The sequence below is a fragment of the Calidris pugnax genome, unplaced genomic scaffold (assembly GCF_001431845.1).
Source record: "Calidris pugnax isolate Ruff unplaced genomic scaffold, ASM143184v1 scaffold32, whole genome shotgun sequence".
In the NCBI taxonomy this organism is placed as follows: domain Eukaryota; kingdom Metazoa; phylum Chordata; class Aves; order Charadriiformes; family Scolopacidae; genus Calidris; species Calidris pugnax.
In genome coordinates this window covers 390,871-413,198 of record NW_015090783.1, presented here as the reverse complement: position 1 = coordinate 413,198, position 22,328 = coordinate 390,871, and the positions used below count along the sequence as shown (strand labels likewise).

Sequence of the window (22,328 nt, the reverse complement as noted above, 5' to 3'; positions counted from 1 at the left end):
AACTTCCAAACACTTCTTGCTTTTCCTTTTTCCTTTCTTAAAACAAAGATAAACCATGACCAGTATTTATAAACAACCTTCCAAGAATGAACTCAACTTTTAATAGAAAGTTTCAGATGGTGGTTTCTGCATATTTATTCTACGATAATCGTATATTTCACTTCCATTTTGTATAAAATGCTGACTTGTATGTTTAGCTCACCTTTGGGTTCTGTAATGACATGACTCACTCCCAGTCTCTGACAGACACAATGGAATGCCTGGTTCCCGGGATTACACCACTGATCAATATAATCATTAGAGCACGTCCATATCATGTTATTCATAGTATCATAACAGGCACCTAAGAAAAGGAAAATATTTCACACATCAGATTTTAGAACGTTTGTTAGAAAACCAAAGTAAAATATTTTTATAGTAGATATAAATCCAAGTTATTTGCTTTAAAAGTTCTCTGTCACATCACAGCAATTTAGTAACACTGCACTGGAATGAAAAACACTTGAAGGAGATTTCTTAATAAAGGAATGAAGCAAATGCACATCCCTTTCGATGTTTCAAGTAAACGTGTAACAGGAACAGTTTCAGGCAAATACTCCAGTGTTCGTTATTTCTAAGCATAAGTACATCATATATGTCATACCTCCACAAACTTATCACACGCTGCCACAGTGTCTAAACTAAAAATAGTTGAGTCTGGCATCAGATACTAGTAACTTCTAGAAAAAGTAGGAGGGAAAAAAGTTTCAGATTTATTTTACTACAGCTATCGTCAATTAAGCACCTTAGAACTTGTTTGAAAGGCCTTGTGGTAAAAACATAATAGCTTTAATAAAATTGATGGTTTGCACAGTGCAAGTGTTAAAAAACCCTTTAACTTAAGAAACTTAGCTCCTGAAAAAGCTTACAGCTACAAACACAAGCAGGTCCAACACAGTAAAAGGAAAGGGATGAGCGGATTATAGATACAACTGTTCTAGGATAGAGGCATTTACCATATATTAAAAGTTCAAAAATAACCCATTTGCCTACATGTTTCAAATGACTTGCATGAGCAAGATACTGGAAATTCCTTCAGGGAATTCTGAACTTTCAAAAATGTGAAATTTACAGAATTTCACCATAGACACAAAACCCCACCAACTGCGGAGTTGCTTAACACAACTGCAATTTAAAGTCCAGATAGGTTATTTAAAATCTAAGGGTTGGATAGGTCCAGTTCTGAAATATTCTTACAGAAGACATGTACTTCTTACCAAGTCCTGGAACTAGAGCACCACGTCCAAGTGAACTTCCTGCAGCATCAATGAGATCTGCTCGGCTTGTGAACTGCCCATCCGAAATATTGAACACCAAGCTTGAAGCAAGAACTACATAGAAAAAAGTCTCCAATAAATTTCTGAGAAGTTTAATGTATTTCAGAAACCCAGGGATTTAAAACCTGTCACAAATATATATGACTTACTTTTTAAAGACGACAAAGCACTTGTTCCTCCAAAGAGTGAGCGTGTGGCAGAACTGCCTGATCCACCTGGGGGTGGGACCAACATCACCAGGTACGTTCCACATGTGTATATTGGAGTCTTTCTTAATACTTTCAGTGGCAGCCCACAGCTAGTGTTTGCAGCTGAAACGTTAAACAGAAAAATACAACACAACATTAAAAACTCATAACAGGCAGCACACATGGCAAATTTTTATTTAGGACTTCAAAGAAATCAATGTGGAAATTCATTCAAGCTGCATTTTCCAGCGTTTAGAAGTTGCTTTAAGAAGTTGTATATAAAGATGGCCTCACAACTGCACACGTTCAGCATCGATCCTCAGAAGGATACAGTTTCACAGGTCATTTAAGTAGCAAGAACAGCTTAAAAACTAAAGACACTGCCGTGGTTTGGGTTGGGCTGGCCAAGAAGGATACAGTTTCACAGGTCATTTAAGTAACGAGAACAGCTTAAAAACTAAAGACAGTGCCGTGGTTTGGGTTGGGCTGGCCACTAAAACAAATGACAGATGCTCTCTCTAGTTATCAAACCAGGCAAATTAGGAGCCTAAATTTAAGTATAAACAAAACTGTTTTAAGAATTTATGGTGATAAACATATTGAAAGCAGTATCTTAGAGCCAAACAATCTTTTACCATAAAGAGATCATTTGAGATTCACTACGCATTTACTATTTTAAGTTCTCCTGCTCCCCATGAAACGTATACAGTCATAACGACCTAGCTCCTGCCACAGCTGATCAACACTTTGCTGAGCACTGACTAAAGAATTGCCCAAGAATAACCACATCGTCTTCTTCTGTAGCACTCTGGTTGTTAACTGGCAAAATACAGCCTTTAAAATAGCTCTTCAAGCTAACTCTTTGCCAATTTCCTGCAAGCATATTTATCTCCTGTATAATTTATTTTTATGGAAATATCTTTAATTGTTTAAAATTGAAGAAAGAAACTCATGTACATTTGAAGGAAGAAGAGAAGTAATCCAGGAAGCTGAATGAAATCTTAAGACAAGCCTTATAAAGCCCCACACCATCCTGAAAGCCATCAATGCTGTCCATTCACAGTTCCCTAACTTGGATAGTTTCAGCACGCCCATGGAAGAATACCCAAATATTGTTCAAATTACCGCAATAAAAGCAGAATTATCTCCAATTTATAATATTCAACTTAATTGTGAAACAATAGTTTCACTGTCTAAACTGCAGTCCGTTTTTACATAATGGTTAGAAGCCCAGCTGAACTACCAGCAGATAAACACAATTATCAGTTTGATCAAATGTGGCATAATGCAGTGCTATAATTGAATACATGGGGGAAAAAATGGATGCTACAAGTATTATTCCTGGTTTTCATTCTTAAACTTTTCTCATTATCAATGCCTAATTCAGCAAAGGAACTCTTAATTCAAACATTAAGCAAAAGCTGCATATATTTTGGGGGGGGGAAAAAAACCACCTTTTTTTTTTTTACATGTCCTAAGAGGTTAGCAATTACTAAAACCAGTAGAATATGTGTTAAGAAACAAAACATGAGAAATTAATGGGAATCAGTAAAACTTCTTCTGACCTGCTTGGTCCTCTTTCAGTGTATTGGAGATTGTAGAGCCAGTGAGAGCAGCCAGTGTTGCTGACGGGGAGGCTCTGTACCTCGACAGCCTACTCAGAAGCATCTCGTTTATACTCTTGGCAGATTCACCCTCTTTTCTCATTAATATAATTCGTTCCTGTAGAGGATTTGCTATACATACACCGTTTTCAACCTATTAAAACGGAGGGGAAAAAAAGTACTTTTAGATATTGAAATCCGTAGGAGACAGATTACCTTAATTGACACTAAAACTGAACAATACAATACACCAAATAGGATACAAACAAACCCTGCTGGCAAAATTTCTCACAAAAAATAGTCTTATAAAAGCTAGACAGATCAGTATTTATTTTGTTTGTGACTTTGTGGTTCAATATAATATCTTCTATTTTGTCTGTCCTCAAAGACAGAACTGCTTGTCATAATCTTATTTATGGAACTGTACTTAATATTTAACCTCTCTGTATTCTTAATGATGTTTCACTAGCAAGTTTTGTAAAAAGAGGCCTTTAAATCATTTGCCAGCAAAAAGGGGATGCTATGATTTTTCTTAGATTGGAATCTTCAGGGAATATACTATTAAAGAATGCACCTCCTAACGAAGAGAAGGTCTGATTTACAGCCTTAGGCATTTTCCATAAGTTGCACTACTATAGCCTACCACTTCCAGCTCCATCATCCCACTAAGTCCAGCTGCTCTACAGCAGCTGCTGAGCAGATCCACAGCCATTGCACCCAAAGCTAAATCCTCGTCCAATTTCAATTATCAATACTAGAGGTCTATGAATTGCTGTAAGCTCTGCTATATAAATGAATAAAATTTCAGACTGAGCTGCGTTACTGTTAAATTAAAATACACACATGCATATACAAATGCAAGCATCTATATGTATATACACACAAACTACTGAGACATTTCTCTAGACTTACTGTTTTGAAACGCATTTGTTTTTACACTAAAAGCAACGATTGTCATTCAACATATAGCATTTTAGGCTATAAAATGCACTGTAGACAAAACAATTGCATTTGTAGCTTGTGGGACCTGATTGGTTTTTAACACAATAAAGCAGATCCACAGTAAACAATGCTTTAAATTCTAATACACTGAGTTACTGACCCAGCATAAAGCTTAATTGCTAATTAAAATAAAATGTTTTATGTTACAAGACAATTCATACTGCTGAAGTATGATAGTCATACATCCTCTGAAGATAGAGTTGAACAATACACCTTCTGTTAAAAGTTAATTCATAAATACATTACAAACAGCTATTCAGATTACACACATCAATACTCAAACCTAATATATTGATTTGATGCTGATATTTAATTAAGCAGTAGTCATGCTATCAACTCCAGTTATAGAGAAAACATAATTTGCTTACTATAAGTTCAAAAATATCCATAAAAACAGAGTGGCCTTTTGGTGTTTTTTCGTTGAGGCTGGCAGGAGACCAAATCCAGTAGAAATATGTACCATCTGAAGAAAGATGCACGGTAGTCATCGTACTGCCAACCGGGAAGTGATTTACCGGCATTGGGATTATCTGACAGACCTACGAGAAAGAGAGCATCTTAACATTTCTTATTTTTAAGTCTGTTCTTAGGAGTATTAAGAGTGTACTTAAAAATAAATAAATAAGTCAAGATAAGTGCAGTTAGCCCATAAGAGGCTTATTATTGAAGGTAATAGTACTACTACATTTATTTGTTATGAAGAGGTATTCTATAATGTTTGCCAAATGGACCTACTGCATATAAAACAGCGTATATCTATCTAAAAATTTAACATATCTAAAAATAAAAGGATCTTCTCCTTTCTAATGATTGAGAGCATACCCACAGTACCATAAGGAAAATATACACGCTAAAGAGCTATGTACTTTCTGCAACTTCTCTGAAACAGTACTTGAAACTTTGGAAAAAAAGGAGAATCCAAACAGTCTCAGCTTCAGAAAAGGAAATATCGAACCATAAAACCATGAGAGGAAAAAACCCAAAGTAATCAAACTATCAATTTTTATAAAGGATGACAGTTGTTTATCCACAAAACATGATCAGGAACAATACCTGAATTTTGTTACAGTAGAATAATGAGCTGTTCAGGAAAATTATGTTTTCAGTTTAAGTCAAAGTGCATTTAGCTACTGTTTGATTGTTTTATAATGTGACTTCACTGTAGTCTAATCCTTACAATACTTCATAATACAGTACAGTATAAGTCCGTATATGCATATATTCAGGTATAAACACATAGATACACATGCAAGGCAGTTTCATGAAGTAAGAAGAAACTTCAAGGACAAAACTAATTAAAGCTAGAAATGATTGAGATTAATTAAGAATGCAATGAACATGGTAGCTGTTCCTTTTACCTGAAGGGTATGCTGATCCACAACCTGGAAAAGGGAGTGAGGCTTATTATCAAAAGAGACGGGCCGATGGAGAAGTTTGCCGTTGCCAAAAGCAACCCAGCCAGCCTCCAGCTCCTCATTACGGCAGTACACAAAACCTCTGGCAAACAAAAAAAAAAAAGTATATTAAAACTCTTTAAAACTCTGCGCTATTTTTTGTTTATCTGAGAACAACTCACAACCACATTCTTGAACTTTGACTGAACTAAAATTCAAGTCAGCGTAAGGCAGCAATTTCCATTGTAAAATGCTTTAAGCATAACAAGCCTCCTGACTTCCAAGCAATAAAGAAGCAAGAAGGTACAGTGAGTCACATCTGCACTCATCATTTATATAATGAATGACATAATTAGAAAACAAATATATACAAATCCAGCAATTGTACAACTATAAGTATAGAAGGTACAGTGAGTCACATCTGCACTCATTTATATAATGAACGACATAATTAGAAAACAAATACGTACAAATCCAGCAACTGTACAACTAAAAGTACAAGGTCATGAAACTAGTCTATAGTATATTTCTCTAAGAGTAAGCCAACTTACTATACATTAAAAAAATAAAATAAAATCTAAAATACTAGTTATTCTGCTAATAGGTCTTTGCAGAGGGTCTGACTTGATGGCCTCCAGAGGTCTCTTTCAACCTAAGTTATTCTACAATTTTAGAGAAAACATACGAAAGAAGAATTTCAGATAAGAATACAAAAACCTTAAAATAGTATTTAATGAAAATGCATCATATGCTCTAGTCATTACATTTAACATCTGAGAGGTTTAACAAAACAGTAACTTTTTTTTTTAAAAACAGACCTGTGGAGTAGCAAATATTCAACTGTCACTTACCGCAAAGTACCATGTAATCCAGATCCTAATTTGCTTATTCCTCTGCCCACTGAATTTGTTGTGTAAAGATAGAGCCCATCTGCTGCAAGACAGCGCCCCAAGTCTGCATCTGAATCAGGGAGAAAGAATAGAGCAGAGACCTCCTCTGTCACACACAAAACTGGAAATTCTCCATGGTCATTACACTTCCCCTGGTTGCTACCACAGCAACTGAAAACCAACAGATGCTCATGACAGGTCATTACTGACAGGTCAGAACCATTTTTTTCATATTGAATTCATTATTCCGTGTTCTAAGAGCTACTGTAACACAGTCATTCCTTTTTGTTAGTTTCCTTACATTTCTTTCAAGGTTTGTGGAGATGCCCAGATTACACCTCACTCACTCACATGAATACAAGGGCTATTTAAATCTCCTGCCGCTGCCAAACAAACTCAACAAGAATTAGGTGTTCATCACTCAGCTTCTCTTTTGAGATAATAAATGACATCAGCACCGTTGTTTCATGATTCAAATGTACATCATCCATTTCTTAATAATTTCTTTTTCCTGTGTTGTGTTCTCATTTCAGTGTTAAAGACCTGTGCTTGGGTATTGTGGCCCAAGCTTCCCTGAAAAATCCCAAACGGTAAGTTTGAAGAGGCTTTTTCTGCACACTACTCAAAACTATAAATACAGCAGGAACTAGACTAGCATAACCAACCAGGCTTAGGAACTATTCAACCAAACTCAATTCAAGTGGAAAACTCCTTCACTCAAATATAAACCACCTTGAGTATTTGCTGTTAAATGCCTTCAGAAAGACGCAAAGGAGCAGAAGACCGTTCTCTTCTGGTTTTGCAACAGGTAATGCTGTTCAGAACCCAGAACTGGCCGCAAGATAAAATACAAGCAAGGCTCATGACTATGCAAGGATTTCTGCTCAGGACCACTGGCATAACATCTGTTCATGAGGGAGGAATAATCTCATATTGAGCCTTGATCTAATTTCTGGTACAACTCCGTGTTCTCCTAAAGCGCCTAAGTAGACCCTTCCACCTCTGAACGCTTAAATTAAGGCTAAATGTATTCCAGACATAGTTTTGTCACTCCAAAATAGTCATTATTAACAATCATGATGGGACACAAAGGGCAAAGCCTTGTAACTGGGATGTCAATAACCCAGTCCAGTCAAGCTATTTGTTCAGATTCTGTGAACTTAGTCAGCCAGGGAAAGGAAAAAAGCCACTCTCATAGCAAGAAAACCTCTTTGAAATATAGTTATTGTCAATAAGTTTGCAGATAGTCTAAAGTGACAACTCAGATTTTGACTTAATGTCATCCAAAAAACAAAACAAAAACCCACCATAAACACACCAGACTTAAGATTTAGCCTCTTAATTTTAATATAAAAGAGGATAATTTCTTCTGGTGCCATATCAGCTTTAAAGAAAGCAAACAAATTATTTATATATAGTTAGATTAATTTAATGAGAATAGGTATAACAAACCAAAAAACGAAAACAATTTAGTACTCCTGAAAATTAGGTCCATATTTTGAAAACTTTAGTTTTGAATGCACAGACTAAGACAACAAAGTACCCAGACAGTTGTTGCCCTCCCCCTCTCATTATGTATCAGGCTTCGAGATGCTCCCGTGATGCCCAGTTCTCTCTACAGATGGTCCTTCTAAACCCATCAGCTTTTGGTTATTTGAGATGTACTGTACTTGCTTTTACATTACTTCCAACAGAAAAGGAGAAATCCTTTCCCACTCTAAAGCTTTACATTAATTTTTAAACAATTACCACTGCTAAAATGCATCTTGTCCTCCCCTGTTAATACTGACAGTCATTAAATAATTCACCTTTATTTTCACTGCTGGAACTAGTGTTGGCATCAGGTGCAGGTAACATGTCTTCAAAGCCCCAAGACACTATATGCTTTCCTCCAAGCAAACAAGAGGGTGATCCAGGTCCTCCCTCCAAAAGCAGCAACCTTTAAGTAGAAAAATAAAGTAAGATGCATAGAGAACAGTGACAGCAAAAACTAGCTAAATCAAAAGTAAAGGTGAAGATATATTTTAAGTAATTATTCTCTGTCCGAGTTCATAAGCCAATTAAAGGCTTAATAAATCAATATTTAACTAAAAAAACCCCAAACTTAACACCCAAAACCAATTAGTAGATCCTTTTAGATTTGACTTTCTAATGTCTTCCTTCTGAAATTGACTTAACTTCGATCTTTCCTAGATCTTTCAATAACTCTAAAGCCTTTTAATCACATTTAAAGACATACATCTGTAAATGCACTTGCACATTTTCAGAGCTGATGTAAAAGTGCTACAAATAGAAAAGTCACTACAAACCTGTATAACACATCAGCCACAGGCAAGGATCCTAGATCCGTCTGTTTCTGTAATAGATGCACTGTATGAACAAAGGTTTTCAGCGACCCTCTAAAAGGATAAGAAAAACATGAATTAAAGATGTCTATTGAAACAAGACTGAATACAGACAGACAACAGCATCTATGTAGAATATAATATCCAGTACCAATGAAGAGGGAATATCCAAGATATGCCATCAAGCTTCTTTTCTAATTTGCATTTCTTTTCTGGATGATTTTCATTCTTTTGTGGAGGAAGTGAAAAGAGGAAGAGATGGTAACATAAAGGAAGGATGCCGGAGAACTGTCTGTCTAAATCACACTATCTTTTTGGAAGAGAATGAAGGGCCATGCAGGTAGGGGGATCAGCAGCCACGGCTGATGCAGAAACCAGGCTGAGTCCTAAACAACGTGTACAGTAAAGGCAATCCAGGCGCATGATAAAATACCTCAATCTTGCATCTAATACAGACAGCTACTTTCAATATTTCTTATAGCTGATTAATCTTATTTAGATCACCAAATGCAATCTGTGGGTCTTCCTGGGGTTGAGCCAAAGTATTAGTAAGAGCTGCTGCAGACATAGCTAGAGATGGCTTTCTGGACTAAAATAGAAAAGACCACAGTAATTAATTTATTATCAGAAGTCTGATTACTTTTGCTTCCAAATACAAATTTGGAAGCCTTTCCCCTTCTGAAGTGATGCATTTAAATGCATATAAGGACTAGATACTTCTGAAGACAAAATTAAACCTAGGTAGAAGTTGTTTCTAATCTTGCCTAAAAGCGTGTTACTTTAAAATGTTATTGTGATATTTACAAACAGATGGGAGTTCATAACTCCAATTATAATTCTTGTTCATTCATAAGTTCAATACTTTTTTGGAGAACCTATAAAGTCCGTAGATTAATGTCGTGGAAGATGCTTGTTTTTTGTAGAAATAAAGAGATATAAGAGTCTAAAAATATATTTTTCAGTTTCTGTTTTAAGGTTGGGGTATTAGGAAGAAGTAAATTTCTGAAAGACGTGGTGGCTTTCTTTCCAGGCCTAGCTACACAGGAGAATCTTGACTGCAAAAATATATTTTTCAGTTTCTGTTTTAAGGTGGGGTGTTAGGAAGAAGTAAATTTCTGAAAGACATGGTGGCTTTCTTTCCAGGCCTAGCTACATAGGAGAATCTTGACTGTGTCTCAGACATGATAATAGCCAGTTATGAATTGATTTCTTCAAAAGCACAATTGATCAATTGAAGAGATCCTTTCCATGCACTCTGCTGAATGCAGCCTTTTGCTTTCTGTCACAGAGGGTCAGTCCCAGCTCCTTAACCGTCTAACTGCACCTCTTTCTCCAAACCCCAAACCCTGGTTTTTTTTTCCCCACTGTCATTTTCAGCTGTATGCTCACTGATAAACCTCACCTTGGTGAAAATTGACACTGAATACTTCAAAGCACCTCAATTAATTATTTAAAGCAATATTCACCCTGTTGTTTTATTCTTAGCAATATAAAGCACCCAAGATTGCAACTAGGAATCTCAATAATAGTCTAATTTTGAAAGCTATTTCTTCAGAATTGTACCCAACATATGACTTCCATATTTAAAGGAAAAATGCAAGGCTTTCATAGGTGAAGAAAGCATGTCAGGATATCACAACTCTGTAAGCAATGCAAGACAGATTTGCAAAGAAAATATACGATCAACCTTCATTTCAAAAGCTGTATTTGAAATTTAGCTCTTTTACAGATTCAGCTGCAAAAGAACATCCCATACTTCCTGAAAATTGACATCTGGGGAAAAATAAATGAGATCATGTTTATCAAATCCAATTTATCTGAGTTATGTTCAAGTACATTGCCTTTTAGATAAGGCAGTTGGCAGTGCAGAAGAGTTTGCCACATACAGTAGATTTCTCATTGACTTCATTAGAACAAGTACACTAGAAAGTAAGTGTTTTTCATTTCAATAAACCTTTTTCTAAACCAAATCATGACATCTTCAGAGAATTTCAACATCTTGTATCACAGTTAAACTTGACAGACAAAACTGCAATCTGAGAAACATTAAAGCCAAGACTTTCAAAAGGCAACCAGTGACTTTAAATCCACATTCACAGGGCTTTGCAGAAGCTAAGTTTTGTATGCTCCTCTCCCTCTGCTCAAGCCCCATCCCCTAAAAAGTAAGTTTTTATTAAAAGCTATAATGGTCATTTCATCCTCAGGTACCTGATGCTGTGCTAAACCCATGCAGGGCACAGGATAGTTCATCCTACAGTGGCTGAACTCTTCACCAGCAATGAAGTGAAAAAAAATGCCTCCACATGTTTCACAGCCAACAGTGAAATCTGAAATGAAATGCCCTGAAACTTGGCAGTAATGCCTTGTACAGCCAGATGAAAATGCATAAGCTACAGGATTAAAGGGGCAGTATGAAGGGAAAAGTGAGACAACTTTCCTCCGTGGTAAAACCATTTGGAACCATTCCTAGAACAGACCACTGCAGCAGAAGCAGCAACATTGCACAAGAGGCAATTCTAACCCAGATACTTCTGCTTTTACGTACGCTAAACACATGCAAAAACTAAATGCTTAGCTGATCAGTTCTGCCCTTTCCAGACCAATATTTAATGCGAAAGAAAAAGACTACAGTAAACCAAAAATTAGTAGTAACAACAGGGTTTCATAATCTTTGATTCTTATGTTTAAATATAAAGAGTTACTACCAGTATCAAACATAACATGTCACTTTAGTAGTTTCCTTACCTTGCACAAGCCAAGGCAACTAGGGCGGCAGCAGCATTTTCTCTTTGCTTATATGGAATCTGTTGGCCCGAAGCAGAAGTGTCTTCCAGCCAGGAGCACAGCAAAGACTCTATCCCATTGAGACAGTCAGCTGGTTCCTTAGTCAAACTCAAAGGCTGGCAGTCTCGAAGGCAATTCAATAGCACCTCAGCGGTTATGTTACAGAGAGAGGGGTCTGTTCTACTTTGAGACTGAATGAGGGGAAAGACCAAGAGAAGCCCCATCCGGGAAGTAAACGGTGCCTGTTCAGGCTGCTGTAATAAACCTTGACGCTTGAGCAAGGCCAGTGCTTCTTCATCACCCGAGGCCTCCCGGTCGTGCTGCTCCTCCAAGGCGAGCTGGCGCTGGGCGTTCCAGAGTCCCCGCAGAGCGTTGAGGCGATACTCCAGCAGCCGAGCGTAGGCATTGCTCTGGTTTCCACACACAGACCGTAAGCGCTCAGCCAGCTCCGTCGGGTTCTTGGTCTCAAATGATAATATCTGAAAGGAGGGAAAAAGTTGGTACTTATATAGGTTTTCCTTTTCTTAAGGGGGAAAAAAAAAAAGGCAACATATGCCCGTAGTACGATTTCTAGATCACCTGTCCTCTACAACACATCGTGGGATTACTTTTTTAATTTCTAGGCATGGATAGAGTTACATTGGAGGCCAAAGAGCACGTCAGTAGAACGGAGTCTGTTATCACTGAGTCAGCATTGTTACCGAAGCCTGGGCTTGGGGGTTGCTGACAGAGTTTTAAGCTTTCAATCATGATGCTAAAACAACAATAATATAGATTGCAAGGAAAAATACATTTGAAATAGTGTCTTTGAAAAGAAAGACTCGCCTCCCCTGGAGCATTTTTTTTATTTTTTTTTTTTGTAATCGAGGCAATTTTGCTGAGAACTTCAAAAGAACTGAGGGGGTGGAGGGTCCCAGGGGCTGAGTTTAGAGCCCTTCTACGGAAATTAAAACATCAACAATATTTTGTATGAAGATTGTATATGGTCTAGTTTAGAGCTTCTCAAATAAACAAAGCAGTTCTCTAAAATGAACCAAGAGCTTTGTTATATGCTCTCCCTCCCCTCTTCTTCCCTCCTCCATTTTATCATGTTGCACTTTGCTACACCTTTCTCAAAATATTTCCAGTTGCTGCCACAATTTAAAAACCTTAAAGTCACATCATCATTTCAGACAGAAGAAAGAGGCCTTTTTGGCACTTCTAAGTAAAACTGGAGACAAAGCTGGAACAACGGAAAACAAGTAGACCATGACAGAAAGAAACATTTATGGGTTAGTGGCACTTCTAAGTAAAACTGGAGACAAAGCTGGAACAACGGAAAACAAGTAGACAGAAAGAAACATTTATGGGTTAATACCAGCCCGGTACTTGAAAGTACTCAGAATTAAGTAATTTAGAGATAACTTTTCTCCCTACAGCATCCAACACCAGTTGAGATCAGCAAAGCCACTTAAGCTACGGCAACCAAGGAAATCAATGAGCCAGACATTTTCTGATACTTTGGATCCAGTGTCCAAAGGGCTTCTGCCTGCACGTCACACTGCTTCATCTCACCCACCCTCAAGCACACTCTCTTTGGCCCATCGTTATTCTGTAAAGCTGTCCTTCCTTCAATTAAAAAAAAGGTGGGGGGAGGGAGGAGGGGAATGTGAGAGATTAAGAGATGCAATGGGTAATTTCATACAGGGTTGTGAGTTTTTTTATTTTTAATTGTAGGCAGTAGTCATACAGAATATGAAATAGATGCTTATGTCTAATTGTAGAATTTGGAACAGCTTGATAAAACGCTTCAGGACAAATCACATCTGCCATTTCTACAAACACCATTACTAAAGTCAATGAAACAGCTTTCAGTAGAACACTTATCATTAGAGTCATGAAAAGTTTGCTCTAAAGTATTTCACATAATAATTACCCTTGAATAGATGTTAGTATTGAGCTCCCTAAAACTCAAGAATCTCTTTTAATTAATTTCTTCAAAGAGATTAAGAATATTAATCCCTAAACCATATATTATACATTTAAAATAACTACCTCATATTAATTTGTGTGTTCTATTGTCTCCAAAAGACGTTTAATTGTTTTCTATTATAGATGCAATCTATAACTTTCTAAACTGGTTTGCTTTTGACTTTCTTGAACTAAACTAAATCAACCTCACTGGACGCCTGAGTAGGCATTTGCACTTCCAGGAAAATAACAGGATATTACGAGAAAAGTATAAGGTCATCTACAGGATTCTTGAGAAATTTTGTTAGGCTGTTTTCCTCAAAAGACATTTTACTGATTAGAGGCAAATACTCAGAGCTATCTCCAAAAAGGAGTTTCAAGACCAAATTTTCACAGTAACTGGCTGTGACAACCAACTTGGGAGCTTTCAGGGTTAAGACACGCTCTTAAGATCTTACCGCCCTGGTTCTCACTGGTTAGCAAAACACACCTCCTAACCCAACACTAACGACAGCTTCACTTGGTCCATGTTTTTTATATATACTGCTTCCCTTTGGAGAGCCAAAAGACTTCACAAAGGAATGGCAGCCCTTGCCAAGCTTTCCTCAGCACACTGACTACTGTTTTCTCATATCTTCAGGCAAAGCTTGTTATCTTGAAGCTATCTGAAGTCAAAGCAGATTAAAATAAAATGCAAGAAAAAAACCCCACTACGTTTATTCACAAATTCTGAAATAGACAATACAACTACCAGTGTTTATAAAAGACACAGGTGAAGAAAGGAAATAGAAAATCTATGCTAATATGACTTGTGCAGAAACTGAATCAGAAAGGTCTTCCCTGTCCTTTATCTAACTGATTTACTGCAGACCTCCCTGGCACATGGCTGTCAGAGCCTGCCATTCTGAACGCCTCTTGCCCGAGGCTGCATCCGCGAAAGAGGGTTTCTTCAGGCTATAAAAGCTGGTGTGCTCTGCCAAATCTCCCTTTTTAAATCCCCCAGCATAATTGAATCCTCCCCCAAATTAGTTTATTCTCTTCCTATCGAGGAGATCTAACCATTCTCTTTGTTAAAATACGCACAGATTCATTTCCCTGCAAACGCACGCGTCCGTTACTCAAGCTGGCCTCCTCCAATACTTCATTGAACAAAACTATCCCTTGTTTCAGCAAGAGTAAGAATCCCTTTCTCCCCCCCTCCTTGATGTGTCAATATTTACACTTGAGTTTGAGCTCTGATTTAGGACTGATTTCCAGCATCCTTTTAAGTGGTATTTGGGCACCCTGCCTCGGTATTTACCTAAACAACACTTGGGGAGATCTCGGAACCAGACAACCAAAAGCGAACACATGACAAGCAGCCACCTGAACCAATAAATAATCAATGACTTCACAGCACCAATCATTTCTGACTGCCAATGCTCAAACAGAATCTAAGAGGATGAAAAGGATGGAACAATCTCATTGCTTTGCCATAAAACAAGTTACTGAAGTATCTCCCGACATCTCAAAAGACAACCTCTAACAGAAATAGCAGCTTGACAGTAACACAATCAAGCTAAAAACACTAACAAACATATGCTTAAAGGAAGAATACTAAACACAAACAGAACATAGAGATTATATTCAGAATTAGCAAAAGATAACTAGGCAAGCTACAATAAGAATGCCGATTAATATACTATGAAAACAAGAACATGAAAAAGATGCTCAGTAGCAGTTAACATAGTCATTTCATAAAGACAAATGTAAAGGGAATTGAGAGAAAATGTAAAGTCTCTCTACGTACATTGTTAGTCTTAAAATAGTCCATTTTCTGCTTTTAGATAAGACATATTAACATTTTTACTGGGAATAATCAATAATATTAACAGAATCAATAATCAAGTGAACAATAATCAATAATATTAACAAAACCCGCTCCTTTATAATAGAAATGTAAGGTTTTAAAGAATAACTTCTAATGAACAACAAAAAAATGCAGCGTCAGTGCAAAAAGTGCAATACTAATGTAACCAAGTAATTGTATTGTAAATTACAATTTAACCAAGACACTAGAATTAGTGGAAGAAATAAAACAACATTGCTTTTTAAGATCTTTTTCTACATCTGATTTTGAAGTAGGGTAAATGTCACTGACAATTTTTGCAAGTGAGAAACCTATTCTTCAGTCACTCTGAAATGACAGCTCATACACTGTGACTCTGATCGTTACCTATTTTCCAACTTTGTCTACTTCTAGTTAGCAAAGACTACCTTTCAAAAGTTTTGATTATTTAAGTCTCACACATAACATCCTGAAGTTACATTTAATTAAAAACTGAGTTATTAAAAAGTTTGTCGCTATTTTAATTTTGCAGTAGCTTTTCCTTAAATATTATTTCTTTGTTTAATATTTTAAATAAATTTTAATAAATATTGTAATTAGAAAATGGTTGATATGTAGTTCAATCACTCTAATTGGTCATTGACATCTTCTTCAACATTGAGAGGCAAGAAAGGTACCTAATTTTAGATCATCAACTATGGGGAGGATGTCATCTTTCCTGCTGCAGTCACTGGCATTCACTATTATTAGGGTAAAGTGTTTTTCCACTGATAGTAAATACCGGACATACTGCAATTAAGACACACTAATCTACATGGAGTTGTAGGCTGAGGTTTTACGACCACATTAAGTAAATTTAGAATTGAGCTGCCACTAAAAGGTAGCTTTCTCCTCTGCCTAAGATTTCTGCCCCCTTGTCCTCTTCAGGCAGCAGGGTCTGGATTTTGGTGGTTTTTTTTTTCTTGTGTGTCAGATGAGTTTTGTTTGATGCTTTTTGTTTTGTTGTTGGTTTGTGGTTTTTTTTAAGTTAGATTTTTGGTTTAGACCAGTTCCCTGGTGTGGAACAGCAGGTAGAATGGAAAAGAAAGAAGAAAATGCATGGCCAATGACAGACGTGAACAAGGACTTTTTGCAATAACTCTCCCAGTGTTCTAGGCTGAACAACACTCTAAGGCTGAACACGCTCGTTTCACTGATGAGATTCAATTCTTCTACACAGGGAACTGATGAGCAACGAAGCTGTTCAAAGGTGTATTTTTTCCTAAAGCTACATATTGCAAGTGAAAGCTTTTCAGTCTCCAAAATAGCATTTAATTCTTTCTCCATATAATTAAATTGGCTAAACTTCACGCATAAAGAGAACAACTTCTTGAAGATAGTGGTACATTTACCAATATCAATTAGATGTGTAATAGCCCCCCTGAGTATTAAATAAGTATTATTCCCATCCCACAGGAGGAACAGAATATACAGAAAACAAGATACAACCTCAAACTCATCAGGTATCTTTACCAGCACCATGAAAAGAATATAACTAGTTATTTTCAACACCACATTACAGCTATAAGGTCATTCCTCCTGTATTACAGAGTTAACGTATAGGGAACAGCACTTGTTTACTTGGTTCTTTTGTCTCTAGAAATAGAAATAAAATTATGTAAAAAAAAGACTGAATTACAATATTTATAGATTATTCTATAAGAGAAATAACAGAGTTGACAGCTTTGAGGTACCCTGAAAACTGAGACACACATCAAAATTTAAACTGTTCCCCTAAACAACATTGTACACATACTCCTAGTCCTCCACCTTCTGTTGCTCTGCTGGGTAATAGCATTTCTGCTTACAGCAATTTCTGAAGACACACAGCAGGAAGCTGTCTTAGTGCAAACACTGCCTTGATTTCTTTTAAAACATTTTTCTAAACCCTCTATAAGGCTTTTTGTTTGATACGCCCATGTGTTTGTAAAACATATAAATACGTGCAAACATTTTCATCCTGATGGTTTAGATATTGAAATTTTATCGGTTCTTAGGAGCTGCTGCATAGTTTACATAGCTTTTATTGTGGCAGTTAAAAACTACAAGTTTCAAGATTGTTCTGATTTTTTTCTGCTCCAGGAAATTTTAACCATATCACCTTGTTCAAAGCCTCTACTGATTCATAATCTTGTATGTAACAGCAGAGCTTTTTAACAACTCAGCTAAAAGCACGAACTATTTTCCCTTGTGAAAGCATTAGGAACCCAATTACTTGCTCAGAAATAACGACTAAGAAACTCGTATCTTTTACTGCATATGCAGTGTTGTACTAATTTTTTTTTTTTGTAACTACATATTTACCAAATAACCTTGATACCTGAGATGAATTAGAGCACAGGCAAGCTGTAGACACATACCAAAAGAATGTTATAAAAGAAAGTGCTATTTTTTTGTTTGTTCATTAGTTTATTAAAATATTTCTCTGACTCTTATTTAAGTAGTGGATGAAAATGTCTGTGAAAGGTGAAGAATAATCTTTGTCATTTAAATATCTGAGAGTGCAGATCACTGAACTAATCAGCTACAACTGGTAATAAGAACTACATTTGGGAAACATGTTTGTAAAATCATCTTCCAGAAGAAGTTTTCTAGGATTTCTCTACTAAGATAACTAAAATATGACTTTAAAAATAAAAAGCCAAGAAGCACAGTAGTCCTTATTATAGAAGTTTAATAAATTCAACAGGTCATTCTATGACTACTGATGATAACAGCAACAGCTCTGCTGGAGATTAAATCACATAATATTGGGGGTTTACGCAGATTAGATAATGAAGGTGATCTCAAAAGAAAAGCGAACAAGATTTCAGAGACCTCTCAGAAGGCGAGAGACACTGATTAACTTCAAGAATTACCTTCACCTGGTGTTACTCTGAAAGCTACAAACACCCTCCAAGACCAGCACTGGAGTATTTGAAGTGAAAAGAGATGCCAAAGGCAGGACTAGGAGTGTTACAAGCCTGACACACATGCCCGAGTCAGCAGTTCCCAAGCTAGAGGTCATAACCCCAAGAAGGGTCACCCACTTAGTAAAAAGTCAATTGTTTATGCTGGCATTAGGGATTTTTATCTTGACAGAGGTGAAGCTTGTAGATGGAAGTAAGGTCACAACCAGAAAGATTTGGGAAGCGCTGACCTAGATAATTACAGAGAACGACTCTCTCCTTCAGCAATCAGGGAAAAGTAACAAAACATTTCTGCTAGTCTGTGAGGAAAGTGGGTGAAAGCTTCAAGTTTAGCAGATACCTTCAAGTTTAAATCCTTTTGATGGAAAACACAAGTCAGTCACGGGATCAGCACATCCTGTTAAAACAGCACTGGACTTCAGTTGTTCAACTTCTCCCTAGAGGGCTAGCCCAGACCATACTGGGGGAAGAGGAAACGGTGGTATCTCTTACTCTGTCCTACAGTAAAAGAGCTTGACAAGTGTCAAAACATGAGGACAGATACATATATGATTCAGACAGTTATTGAGGTAGGAGCTATGCTTTTAGCTTCTTGTTAAAAATGTATTAAAGAAAAAAAAATAAATCAGTACTTAGAACTTTTCCAGGCTATACTGGAGTGTAGCAAAAACAGCTATCCAAATGACTATCATCTCTGTTAGACTGTTATGTAAAACATAGAGTGCTTATGAGTTAAGAGGAGTGACACATAAGGTTGCTCTACTTTATACTGTGACTACGTAGCGAAGATTTGTCTTTCTTCACACTTATTTCCTCGTGGAAAAAAAAAATAACTGAGCCTATCACCAGTTAGCCGAGAAGATTTGTCTTTCTTCACACTTATTTCCTTGTGGAAAAAAAATAACTGAGCCTACACTAGTTAGCCAGAAAATTGCCAACGCTGCAAATTTAAAACTAATGAAAATACCAGACGGAAATTTGAAGATCAGAAAGAAGGCCCCCTCAAGTGGAAGGATTACAACAGGAACGTACATCAACCAAAGTGCCTAGAAGGAAGCGAATGCTGCTTTGCCATCAGGTGGCTATGTTGAAGTCTATGTGAACAACCACTGGCTCAGTCCTGCCCTTCTTACTACATTAACAAGGGTTAACACATCAATTTATATTGCTGGCACTCTTGTAAACCTCAGCATGTCGACTCTGGTATACTGGAAGATTAAAACTACACGGTTTAAGGGACCTCCACCTTCAGACATACCTCTTGCCCCGCTCCCAGGGGTTACTGTCCCTGGGAAAGACATTTGATAGGAAAGATTCTGGAAGTGCTGCAGTTTCCACTGTGGCACATTAAAGAGCAGCTCATCTGCCATTAAGCTGTCTCTCCTGTGCAGGCATTGACATCCAGGGCAGAGTCCGGACAAAATGTCATAGCAACATCTTCAGTTGTTAGTCACATAAGGTTGTCTCCAAGAAGCAGAAGACTTTGCACTTTGAAAGTTATTTGTCTGTATGAAAGGCTTTAAAGTAAGAGTGCAAAGGCTTGCATAGTTGCTAACGAATCTAGGTCTCTTGACTGGAAGACTTTATTTGGAAACCCATAGCAGGAGCAGCTTTTATACACATATCATTACAAAATTCTACCAAATAAAAAACCAGAAGTGTTTCCTTTTTTTTTTTTTTTGCATTTTTTATTCTTTGTAAACACACTGATTGACAGTCTAAGAAGTTGGCATACCTCATTTACATTACATAGAAAATAAAAATAAAACAAACCCTCTCCCCACTCTTTAAACCGAAAGGTACTCCTAGAACAAGTTCTCTTCACATAAAAGAGAATGTTAACACTTCTGTAACCCACCATTAAGGTAAAACAAACCCTCTCCCCACTCTTTAAACCAAAAGGTAATCCTAGAACAAGTTATCTTCACGTAAAAGAGAATGTTAACACTTCTGTAATCCACCATTAAGGAACTCTTTAAACCGAAAGGTACTCCTAGAACAAGTTCTCTTCACATAAAAGAGAATGTTAACACTTCTGTAACCCACCATTAAGGAAAAAAAATAGAATTATATATAGACACACACACATATATAAACATTAAAAAATGAGTAAAAGTTGTATTGGAGTCAAAACAACAAAATAATAAATTTTCCTAAGTCTTTCTTGGCATAATACCAGTACTCCAATATTTTTTCCTCTACTCCTCTTTTTATAAATAGACGAAACCTTTGAACAGAAGGACAAGAACATCCAAATACATTGACATTATTCACCAATAAGTTATTTAAATGGATATTTAAACAACCCAATAAGTTATTTAAATGGATATTTAAACAAAACCCAGAATAATACTTTCCCCCTAAAAAAAAAAAATATCTATTTAAGTATACTTCATTTTTTAATGAAGCATGGCTTATCAGAAATTCAGTAAGAGTTCTGACCACCACTGATGAAGCACAAGAAGCGTATTAAAGAAGTTTACTAATCAAAGCAGCAGCTGTAGCATCTCCTGCCCTGTCCAATAACAGATCCCAAGAGACTTCCTTTTGAACCATTTTCAAAAATATTTATTACATTGCAAGTAGGAGTAGAAACAGTGCAAATGAGCTATTCAGTGTATTAGTCGATTGGATGGCCACACTTCAATAAGATGCATGCACCTATTTCTACAAAATGGCTCCTCAAAGCCATTCCAGTTTACCAAGGTAGCCCTTTATTTAAAAAGGCAACATTTAAAAAAAGACAGAAAAAAGTTGTGAGCTAAATAATTTACATTTACACCACTTGTAATTTCACTTTTTTTTAACCCTCTCCTCTCAATACCAAAAAATATAAGATATTTTACAAACAAGATCTGGTCATCGATTCTTTCAGTGGAAGGAAATAAAACGTTGCAATATTCTGCAACTTAAGACTATAAATCAAAATATGCACCAAAACAAAAAGTCTTATTTATTAATTTACTTTAGTGTTTCACAGTGCAAACATGCACAACAGGAAAAAGAAACCTCTGGAACAGGAAAAATTATGTGAATTAGTGGTACTGGATTGCTGAAACACTGATAAAAGTGTCATAAAGGACAAGACACAGTAACACTAATTCCGCGCCTCTCTCTGCCAAGCAATTATAGTTTCATAGACTTCCCTAGCACTAACAAAAAATAATTCAGAGATACAAAGTGTTTGTCAAGTGAAGCTATGTGTCAAGTTTCATCCTGGAACATATTTCTGGCCTAGCTTGCAAGATCTTAAAAATAAGGTTTGGGCTCTTTTTTTTAAAGGATATCCTCCTTTATTATGATATAACACAAATAATGCTGTGGGAGCATGTATTTTTCTAACACCTTTATTAGACTCAACGCTGCTTCTAGAACTATGTAATGGAATCGAAATCTCTTCTTGAATACCAGCTGCATTCAATGCCAGAGTGGACTCTGATCACAAGGGAGAATCATTCCACGTTTATACACATAGAGATAAGTCATCCACCTTAAAAAGTCTCTTTTCCTGTTCATGTGATATTTGCCAACATCCATTTCATAGGAGCAGATAATATTCCCATCCCAATCCCCAGTGCCGTATCACATCAAAAAGAAAATGCGTGTTCAGCAGAAAAATAAATAAATAAATAAAATTCTTTCCTTAGATAAAGCTGTAGGAAGTTTTCATAAACACCATAAAGACTTCACATCACAAGGCGAACAATGATGTTGTCAGAACTGCAAGCCTGGCTCACGGGTTCTTCTTAGCAACACTCCAGTCAGCAGCCAAAGCCTCACTAAAGGGTTTTGCGGCCTAAATGCCTGTGACCTAACATAGCACAGAGATAAAGCTCCTGCTGAACCATCCCCACTCAGCTCCTCTGACAAAGACCCTGTGTCATTGCAAGCCACATTGCTGGAGAAGAGGGCGGGGTGAAAGAAGAGAAGGGAGGCACACAGGAAAGAAAAAAAAAAAAAAAAAAGAAAAAAAAAAAAAAGACCAAAAAACTGGAGTAGAAAAGTGCCACTGGCTGCACTATTCTACAACAAATGCCTAAGTCAGCTGCCTCATTTCCAGGGGGGAAAGAACATCATGT

At 36.8% G+C, this 22,328-nt stretch overlaps 1 protein-coding gene across 2 annotated transcripts in view; it reads right to left on the bottom strand.

Annotated features, from left to right (window-relative positions):
- The window catches only part of HECTD4 (HECT domain containing E3 ubiquitin protein ligase 4), an 81,363-nt gene that overhangs the window by 55,343 nt on the left and 3,692 nt on the right, over positions 1-22,328 (bottom strand). For both annotated transcript variants that reach the window (XM_014963129.1, XM_014963138.1), the window contains exons 2-11: positions 11,485-12,002; positions 8,704-8,793; positions 8,203-8,333; positions 6,356-6,464; positions 5,469-5,607; positions 4,479-4,649; positions 3,070-3,262; positions 1,466-1,627; positions 1,257-1,370; positions 203-343 (exon numbers count right to left, since the gene is read on the bottom strand). In XM_014963129.1, the coding sequence (XP_014818615.1) occupies positions 203-343; positions 1,257-1,370; positions 1,466-1,627; positions 3,070-3,262; positions 4,479-4,649; positions 5,469-5,607; positions 6,356-6,464; positions 8,203-8,333; positions 8,704-8,793; positions 11,485-12,002 (1,768 nt within the window). The remainder of the gene's footprint in view (positions 1-202; positions 344-1,256; positions 1,371-1,465; positions 1,628-3,069; positions 3,263-4,478; positions 4,650-5,468; positions 5,608-6,355; positions 6,465-8,202; positions 8,334-8,703; positions 8,794-11,484; positions 12,003-22,328) is intronic.